Below are 10,518 nucleotides of genomic sequence, written 5' to 3'. Positions count from 1 at the left end.
ATCCTTTGTGTGACCGGGAAGTATCTTTTAAACATATCCACATATGCATTTTCTTGTGTCTTTGTCAACACTGTCAAAAATGATTTTATTCGTGTGGTTCCATATGGTAGAGCTTCCATGAATAATATGAACAATAAAGCATTGCAGAGTCCTCTATTTTTAAGATCTAGATCCATTCAGGATTAAGTTTCCACCAAATCTAGCCATTTGCTGAAGAGCATTGCATTATTTTAGATGCAATGGTTGATGATATCATTATCACTAAAGATCCTAGCTTTTTTTTACACTGAATTATTTGTCTTTTGCAAATGAGTTCATGTGAGGTGAATGTTCTTTGGAGTGTATTATCCTGCCAACTATCTTACGATAGCATAACTGATGAACCATTGCCAACTTTTTTCTATCTTAGGATTTAAATTCTTCAATGAAAGAAATTCAATACTGTCATGAACCAAAATTCATTTCCCAAAATAGCAAGTTAGCAGAATAACTTGGGGAACTCAGAGGACATGGCTTAACATGAAAACGGAGAAAGATGTCCATATAGCCTTAGAGGCAACAAACTTTTAGCGGGACATACACCACAAGAGCATTACCAATGGTGTCTGGAAGGCACCATAAACATTCTCAACCATTCGAAACCAACCACGGCCCATCACATAGAATAGAAGATAGCAACGTATAGTCTTGTAGCAGAACATGTAGTCTAGCAAGGAGAAAAGCACCTTAGAAGTCCTGAAAGAACAACAAAATGTGTCATCACCAAAATAAAACATCATTACATTAGTGCTTGGTTTATCAACCACTTGCAACAAATTTGGTGATGGAAGCTGCGTCACATCTGCTGGATACAGTGCTAAAAAATCAAAATGTGATTAGGGAATATATGAAGTGGCTCTCTTAAGAAATTTCATCGAAAAGAATAATTGACTAAATTATACGGTTGTACATGAGCAAACAACATACTACATGTCATTTATCCATGATAGTATCACTTGTTCTTCAGCCAATAGTAATATGTACTAAATCTGTAATAACACATAAGCGAATGTTCAAACTGTAGTATAAGGTCGTGAATTGTCAGCCCATTTTGCAACTTCATTCAAATGTACAACCAAGAAAAGCAAATGGAAGATAATATTGTGCAAGCAAAGATTGTGCAACCCTCATGACATATTAAATGAACTTGCGAGGACAACTTCTAATACAACATACAGTTTATAGGGGTTGTCGCCCAACAACCACTACAATAATCTTTATACATTTGAGCTTCGAACTGGAAGCTATAGATTTATAGCATATCTAATATAAACTTTTCAGTATGCAGGAGCTAAATGTTCAGTTTCAGTAGATCTATACATTGATAATGCACTATAACATGTACCCCCGAAACAAATTAAAGGATAAATTAACTCGTGCATACTTCCGTTGACTTGAGTTCATATAAGCGCTTCAGTTACCAACAGGTGGCATATCATGGATATTTTTTACCCATTGCAAAGAAGAAAAGAAGTGCAAATGGGTCCTACCTGATCCGACCTTCAGAATATAGGTACTGAGCATAATATAGCTTTGAGTAACTTTGCCTCTTCTCCAGCATATACCGACCTTAATTAGAAATAAAAATAAAGCGTACTATAGAAAAGTGAAGCTTGTGAAAAGAGGAAGAAGTGAGAACACAAACATGAATAACCCAAATTTTCTATGAACAATTGCAGTTATTAGTAGAACTACAGAAGATGTACCTAGCTAAACCTAGAGTTCTCGTGGAAAGGGATACTTGTCTTTTATTTTGGCATGCTGCCAATATCCATAGAATATCTCAAATAAACTATTCAAAATGCTCTTCATATCATTGTAACATAACTTCTACTTATATTTTAAATCTTTTTGTTTACCGGATAGACATGCAAACCACAAATTCCCACAACGCAGTTGTGGAACTTACAGCTTGTACAATTAATTGAGTTTATGAATCAAATATAAGTATCAACCCGTTGGAATACTGGTTTGAACATGTAGGCATACTATAAACCATGTATCCATAAACATATGTGGCTCCATGGAACTGGATTGCAAGAACACACCTACAAAAGTGAACTTGCCAACTGCCAAGGTTACTTAATTAGAACAAATATGTTAATGTCACAGTAGCATCTGAATGCTTGAAGTACGTAAAAATCAGAATCCTTGTCAGGTTCTTTCTTTTTCTCCTTTACAAATTGAGAATAAATAGAAACAGCAGGAACACCTAAGTACACTTTATGGTGCATAGATAGCTGTAAATACTCTTTCTTATCACCTCTAGCTACTTTCTGATTTCACAATGTTTTACAAAAACAAACAGTAGAGGGATCCGTCATCAGGATTATGTGTGCTATTTATAATCACTGAAGAAAAATGTAGTATGAGGATAGAGACATACGAAAATGATTTTTTATGTACAAAGTCCCTTTCCCTCGAGTTTCGTTCCTTGGTAAGAAAAAATCAAATGGGTATTTCACCAAGAATCTACAAAGCAAAATAGAACAAAATTTGAGCACACATCCATGAGCTAGTAGAAGCATCCTGCATGAAAAGAGGCGGCAACCAGGGACCTAACAGAGGAGTGGAGTCATAGTGGTGTGGACACGAACAGCGGGTGTGGGGAAGCGGCAACGAAAAGATGCCCGATCCTCCACTCCCTCCTTCCTTTTCGGTTGTGCACATCAAACTGTATGGTTGTCTAGGCTTATCTAGAAAATAACACAAAATTTAAATATTGTTGAGAAGCATGTCTATGACCACATAATCATTTTTATTTGTGAACTACTTACAATTTACACCAAGACATGAATTCTAGCGGGGGAATATAAATGTCTTCTGCAAAATATAATGTCTGAATTAGTACTGATATCTAGCACTACATGTATGTGTGACGCAGTACATGGCTTAGAGGAACAAATTCAGATCAATGGTCAAGGGGAGACAAATCGATTGAAGACAGTTCTATGGAAGTATGGAACACTAAGAGGAGTTCCTGGCCTGATTGCAACGGCAGAGCACCAGATCAACTACAAAAAAGAGACCACGACATCACACAAGGAAACAGGACAAAAAGAATGTAGAAACAACATGGGGAAAACAATGTACTGTACTTTACATCCAGCGACAATTACATGCGACCAAGACGTCTAGGAAAATCGAATTAGCAGTGGGGCGATGAGTGAGAGGAGATGGAATGAGCGACCACAACCTGCAAATCATTCGGCAGCACGCAGGTTCATTCCCCGAGTGAGCGAGATCGACAAGAATCAGCCTGAGATAGGAACGTGGAAGGGATACGGAGAGATGCCTCTGTCTAACGCCGCCGCACGCCGTCGTAGCTCCGCTGACGTCTCCTCCAGGATCCAGCGCGGTGATCTCTCCTGCCACTTCCTCGTCGTGGGAGAGGGAGGTGGGGATCCGGCCATCCGGGTAAGGCGGTGGGCGTTGTGGAGAGGGGAGGAGGATAGTGCAGGCACGCATCTGACCGAGCGACCGCCTTCCAGAGACCAGTCAAAATGTGCGGCCAGCGACGGAATCTCCGTGTGTGGGGCCCGCGAAAACGACCTCCCGAGTCTCCTGTGTGGGGCCGACGCATTTCGACGTCTGAAATGTCCGTGTGGCCTAGGGCGACCGTTTGCGTCTCGGGTATCTCTAGCGGTGCGGACGCATATTTTATCCGGGGATAGCGTCAAGCTCGCTAATGGTGTTTTACGTCCCGTTGAGGACTGCCGCCGGCGATTAACTGTTCCCGCGCGACGACGATCGTTCCCGCGCGTGCCCAATACATTGGCAAGTTTCGCCGGCGTTTCGCGCGCGCGGGAAATGCCCTGCGCGCCAACGCCGTTTCCCGCCCCGCCGTGGCTATATATGGTGGATACCGGTGGGGGCGACGGGCACACCTCAAGCTAACCCTACCATCCATCCATGGCCGACCACATGAGTTGGGAGCACGTTGTTCACATGTGCCGCCAGCTCCACCCGGAGGAGGAGGAGGAGGTAGCCGCCGCCGGCGTTGAGGCCCATCAGCTGGACCTGGAGGCGGCGGCGGCGGAGGCGGAGGTCGCAGAGCGCGCGGAAGGGAGCCTCGCGGCGACCAGGGCGGAGATCGCCAACGCCATGGCCGAGCTCGCCGACGCCAGGGCCGAGCTCGCGGCGACGAGGGCGGAGATCGCCATCGCGGCCCCTCCGGCCGACGCCGTCATCCACGACATCGCGGACGACGACCCCCCGTGCCCAGGCGCTTCGACTGCGCCGGCGACCATGGATCATGCACTTTGACGGATCCAAGCAACACCAAGGCTCGGGGGCTGGAGTTACCCTGAAGTCACCAACCGGAGAAGAACTGCAGTACGTCTTGCAGATTCACTTCGAAGCTACAAACAACATGGCAGAATATGAGGCTCTACTATACGGATTGCGCATCGCGGAGAAAATTGGGATCAAGCACATCATATGCTGCGGAGATTCCGACCTGGTTGCACAACAAGTAGCCGGAACCTGAAACGCCAGAAACTCCGTCATGGCGGCTTACAGAGACGAAGTTGACGAGATCGCCAAATGCTTCCTCGGATACGAAGTCAAGTACGTCAGAGAGATGATAACACAGCGGCAGACATGCTGTCCAAGCTCGGATCCGGTGGGAAACCAATTACACCCGAAATTTTTCTGGAGCACCTACGGATACCCTCAGTCAAGGGCGCTAACCCGGAAAACCCAGATATGGCAGTGTCTCCCGCTAAATAAGTGATGGCTATCATTCCGGCCTGGACACAGCCGTTCCTGGATTATCTCATCGATCGAAAGTTTCCGGAGGACGAGGTCCTCGCACGACAGATTATTAGACGAGCAAGATCCTACACAATTGTTGATGGACAACTCTACAAAAGAAGTGCAAATGTGGTATTTCTCAAATGCGTCTCAAATCAAGATGGTATTGAAATCCTCAGAGAGATCCACGCAGGGGACTGTGGGCATCATGCCGCTCCCAGATCCCTCGTTGCAAAAGCTTTCCGGCTAGGTTTTTACTGGTTAACAGCTAAACAAGATGCTGATAAACTGGTAAAAACTTGCCGAGGTTGTCAGTACTACGCTACTCAACCAAATGCTCCGGCTCAGGAGCTGAAGACCATCCCCATCACCTGGCCGTTCGCGGTCTGGGGGCTAGACATGGTCGGAAAATTGAAAAAGTCATCTCCTGGCGGTTTTGAATACCTTCTGGTCGCTATTGACAAGTTCAGTAAGTGGATCGAGACCAAAGCCAGTGAGAAAATCCGATGGTGCTACGACACTAAAATTTGTTTGCAGCCTCGTGACGAGATTCGGCATCCCACACAGCATAATCACAGATAATGGCATGAACTTTGCACAAGGAGAATTGAAGGATTATTGCAATGACATAGGGATCCGGCTTGACCTTGCATCTGTGGCTCATCCACAATCTAATGGTCAGGTCGAACGAGCCAACGACCTCATACTAGCCGGAATTAAACCTCACCTTGAAGAACCGTTGCGACGCGCAGCAGGAGCTTGGGCCGAGGAGTTAGATTCTGTTCTGTGGAGTTTGCGAACTACCCCAAACAGATCAACCGGATTTACTCATTTCTTCCTAGTACGGATCCGAAGCAGCGCTCCCCTCCGACATCATCCACGATTCACCGCGAGTCTCCGCCTACAATGAAGAAACTGCTGACGAGGCTCGACAGCTTTCTGTGGACCTGATCGAAGAAGCTCGGAATTTAGCTGACCAACGTTCCGCCATCTACCAGCAGAAACTCTGATGCTACCATAGTCGTCGAGTTCGGAATCGCTCGTTCATGGCATGAAACTTGGTCGTTCGCCTTGGCCAGGTTAAAGACCATAAGTTGCAATCTCCATGGGAAGGACCTTTTGTCATCAGCAAAGTGCTTCACAACGGATCTTAGTACCTCGTTGATTTCCGGGAGTTAAAGGATATACCTGCTAACTGGCACCGGAAACGCAAGCGAGAGGATCCGTATGACATATACGATGAAACAGATCGTCCCTGAATATAGCACATCTATGTCCTTTCCACACTTAGCAAATTCCGCATTACATACCTTGTAATATCTATGATACATGATCAATGAAATAAAGCATATGGTTCACTCTTATAGTCTTTTACCTCCTTTAGTTTTTCATTTTTTGGATCATGTATGTTTTCCGACTAAAACCGCAGAGCTGGATGTTTCCGTCTAGGCGTGTATGAAAGTTGTGATTTTCAAAAATCGTCCCTTAGGACGTAAGCTTAAGTTTTCTGGTGGATGAGTTTTTTTTTTGTTGCGAACTCATGGATTCTTGGTAGCGACTTTCAACACCTTAACTGGGGGCTTGTTTCCGCGGTTATTGACGGACTGCCATTGGGCTTCGTCGCCGCAGGCGAGCGTTTCCGGCTAAAGGTCTTCCGGCTCGTGGAAGGTCAAGTGAGCAAGCCGGAAAACTTAGAAACTAGCACTTGCTTTTTAAAACATACGAAACATGCAAATATATATTACGGATAGCAGGATAAATTTTTTCTGCCCATGAAGATTGTTTCTTCCCTAGCTACTTAGGAATTTAAGTTATATATTACAAACCCTCGATGGGGCCAAAATGATGCATTGTTTTTTCCGCAGGACATAGTTTTTACTTCTCCTCAGTCGGAGAAGAGCCAGCTCCATCTTCAGTATGGGCGGTTTCGCCCTCCGCTTACTTAGCCGGAGACGAAACGACGTCCTCATCATCATCATCCTCTTCAGCTCCTTTCGTCGGAGAAGTGGCACCATCCTTATACTTTTCTTTTGAGCTGGTCCAGGTGACTTGGCCCTCATCGCCGGATCCAACAGGTCGTGCCTCCGCTTCCCGTTCCTTGGCATATTCCGCCTCGAGAAGTTCATCAGCTGGCAGCACGACTTTGTCGTAGAATTCGGTGTGAGGAATCCGGCGGGCGATCCGGGTATCATAGCCACTGCACGCATCTAGCAGTGCATTCACATCGGTGTTTGGAGGAACACCGGTGGTGGTGACGTCTAGATCCAGACCTGGAGACCGAGCCAGGCACATGGCCAGCGACATACAGGCAGCGCCCCTGGCGGAAGAAGCTTGGAGGTCCACAACCAGTTCCGGTAGCATGTCCATTCTCTTGATCAATTCATTGATATCGTAGGTGCGGCTGTCCTTGATGTTCAGATTGTGGCAAATCTTCCGGCACGCAGAGATAAGATCCTGACAATCGTCTCCGACAAGCCGGATAAGATTGTCACGGGGAATTTCGCTGCGGCGTTTCTCATCATATCCAAAGGGCTCTGCATGAAAATTGTGGAGTCAAATATCAGTAAATATTGAAGGATCCATTTGAAATATTCGGAGTCCGGATTCTTACCCATAACGTCGGAGTTACGAAGGTCCTAGCCTTTCTCCGCCACAGTCATATAGTTCCGAAGGCTGTTGACTTCTTTTTGCAGCTTCTGCATTGTGTCGCTATCAACCTGGCGCTTCTGAACAAAGTCTGCTTCTTTCTGAAGGAGCTCGGAGTTTTTCTCTTTGAGCTGTTTCTCCGCCCGCTCTTGCTTTTCGTTCGCCTCCGCTAGCTCGGTCTCCATATTCTGGTAGGCGGAGCGCAGGCTCTCAAGCTCAGAGGATGCGGTAGCGAGGGAGGTGGATGCATCTATTAAATTATAAAGCCAAAAATAAGTTCAAAGTCGGAATTTGGAATAATGATAGACTAGGTCGGAGGTTTACTTTGGGCTTCCGCTAGCTGTTTTTCTAACTCCGCAATTTCCTCCTTTACGGCCTGGATGTCCTCCGCCTGGCTTAAAGTGACGCGGCACTGCAGAGAGATATTCTTGTGGAGCTCGTAATGCAGCGCCTGCTGCTCCTGAAATAGCCAGAGTTCGGATTAGTTTCCGGCCGCTCTCATTTTGTGTGTGTATGTTCTTTAGAAGCATCATTGCCGGAACATATTTCCACCATGACGCTTGGGGACTACCACGACACTTTATTTTTTTCTCAGTTCATGTTACTCTAAGTATCGACGCACTAACTATTACTAGTTTCCGCCTAGATACTTGGGGGCTATTGGAAATATTATGTTACCTTGCGTTTGACGAGGAGATGGTCAAAAAAGTCACCCATTTCCTTCTTGTGGACTTGAATCTCGGAAGATTCAACATCCGCCTTCCCCAAAGCATTGGCCATCATGGCGTTGAGGAGATCCTACTCCAGTTCCCACTTCTCTACCTCCGTTAATTTATGAAAGAATTTATTCGACTAGGCCTTGGGAGTGGAAACAGGTTAGTCAGATCCCCAAAGTTCTTCGGGAAGGTTACAACATCATTAGCCGGAGCATCAGCCAAGTCTTGGGAGTTCACTTCCTTTTCTTCTTCTGCGGCCTTGTCCGAGGGACCTTCCGGAGCCGCACGTCTCGCGGTGGATGAGCTTCCGCCTCCTCTCTCGCTGCTCACAGGAATTATTTCCGGTGGAGTTTGAGCAGTTGGAGTAGGGGATGGCGGAGCTTCGTGCGGCGACAATGGCGAAACAGGGTGTGAGGTGTTGGGGGGTGTTGGCGTGACTGGAGGAACTGCTGGTGATGCCTTCAAATATTTTGTAATCTGCTTCTGGGTGTTAACCCGAGAAGCAGGGGCCTTCTGATTCCTGCGACAAACAAAGGAAAAAATAAGTAATAAACTTACACATAAACTGAGAGATGATCTCGGATACTTACGAGGTTCCAGGAATAAAGGGGCGCGACCCTTTTCCTGCGTTAGCAAGCAGTTTAAGGCGATCGCGCTCCGCCTTGTTCGAGTCAAGGGGAGGCGGTTTAACTGTATTGGCCTTCTTGGCGGAGGCCTCAGCGCTGGCACCGGCTTTGGAGCCGGAAGCCTTGGTGCGGGGACACTTGGCGAGTCGGGGTGCAACTTTTTTGGGAGCTTGCTCCTCCTGTTCGTCATCGTCCTCCGGATCCTCCTCCGCCTGATCCTGGCTCAAGGGTTCTCGGAGAAGAGTTCTAAAATCCTCCTCCGCCAAAGTATCGAGCTGGAGAGCTAAATATGATAAGTACTTCCAATCTTGAGAAGTTAAAAGCATAACGATATAAACACGTACCGGAGGACATTCGTTGTTCGTCTTGATATCCATCCCAATCTCCGGGACCGGTTGGCCCCGGGTAACTTTTACGAGGGTCTTGATCCTCCTCTTCAGAGAATCTGCTGGTAGGTTGTCGCGGGTGACACAGAGGGGATCATCCACCCCGGTGTACTCACAGATTTTCCTGCTGTTATACTTCAAGGGCTGGATCCGGCGGGAAAACCAGCTAAGCGTCAAGTCTGTTCCGGTTATCCCATCATGGACTAACCTGGAGATCCTCCGCGCTGCCCTGTTCAACTCCGGATATTGTGCGAGCGCGGGGCTAAGGCTCCAGCTGTCCAGTTCCTCCGGAGGCTCGTTGATGAACTTGGGGAGCCCCTTGTGCACGTTCGGAACTTCGATGTTCTTCACGTAGAACCATCCGGCGTTCTAGTACCGGACGGATTCGTGGGATGAGTGGGGAGGATACATCCTGCCGGGGTGGAGCTTGAACGTCATGCTGCCGCAATTCACCATCTCCTTGTCTTTTGTTTCTTTCTTCACTCGGAAAAAGAATTGCCATAGACGGATGTCCGGGCGAATTCCGAGGTGGCCTTTGCAAAGAGTCACGAAGTTGGAAAGGAGGAGATAAGAGTTGTGACAGATGTTGTGCGGCTGAAGGCCGTAGGTGGAGAGGACGGAGAGAAACAATTCCGAGCAGGGGAGCGATAGACCGCGCTCTACCCAGGCCCTTGTAAGGACGCGTTCGTCCGGGTTTGGTTTGGGGGAGGCGGATTCTTTGATGATACTCCAGTTCGGAGATATCATGCCCTCCTCTTGGAGCTCTCGGAGATCCGAGTCTTTTACTTCACAGGGCCACCACTGCCCTTTCTCGCCTTCCCGGTTCCGAGCCTTGGATCTCTTTTTCTGCTCCGCTTCTTGCACTTTGGCTACCATTCTAGCTTGGCCTTCGAGTTCTTCCTGGATCTCTTTAAGAGTTGGGATCCGGCCTAGTGCGTTGCTGGAAGATGCGGAGAAAGGTTGAGCTAAGCGCGTGTCGGAAACATATGTGGTAGGAACGCTAATGGTTCCGGGTAACTTGGTTCTTTTGAGCTTGAGTTCGGACTATTGGGAGAACTATCAGTATATCTAGGTGAGTTAGTTGACATGGTTCCAGCTGCATGCATGCGATGAAATTGTTTGAGTAGCCGATAACTAAGCTAGTCTACCGTTCTTCTTCTTCTTCCATGGGTCCGGTGAACGTACCTTCAATGGCGTGGCGGTTCCCCGTCGCTCCGGCGAAGAAGGGGTCGTCGGGCTTGGTGCGTTGAGCCCCAGATGACCACATATCGGCGGCGGAGGTTTTTTCCCGATCAAACGTGGTGATCTCAGGTTGAGGACAGCCTTGGAGCGGCGGCGGACGAAGGTCTC

General features: G+C 47.3%; 1 protein-coding gene across 1 annotated transcript; it reads right to left on the bottom strand.

Moving 5' to 3' along the window:
- Positions 1–443: 443 nt before the first annotated feature.
- LOC124657650 lies at positions 444–3,507 on the bottom strand. The gene is made up of 4 exons (XM_047196167.1): positions 3,236–3,507; positions 2,426–2,511; positions 1,530–1,608; positions 444–735 (listed from the first exon to the last, which is right to left on the bottom strand). Exons 1-4 carry the CDS (start codon positions 3,505–3,507, stop codon positions 567–569), a joined length of 606 nt encoding a protein of 201 aa, XP_047052123.1. The 3' UTR covers positions 444–566.
- Between the last annotated feature and the right edge of the window lie 7,011 nt (positions 3,508–10,518).

The sequence above is a fragment of the Lolium rigidum genome, chromosome 5 (assembly GCF_022539505.1).
Source record: "Lolium rigidum isolate FL_2022 chromosome 5, APGP_CSIRO_Lrig_0.1, whole genome shotgun sequence".
Classification (NCBI taxonomy): domain Eukaryota; kingdom Viridiplantae; phylum Streptophyta; class Magnoliopsida; order Poales; family Poaceae; genus Lolium; species Lolium rigidum.
Note: the sequence above shows the minus strand (reverse complement) of the source record. Positions and strands in the feature narration are given on the sequence as shown.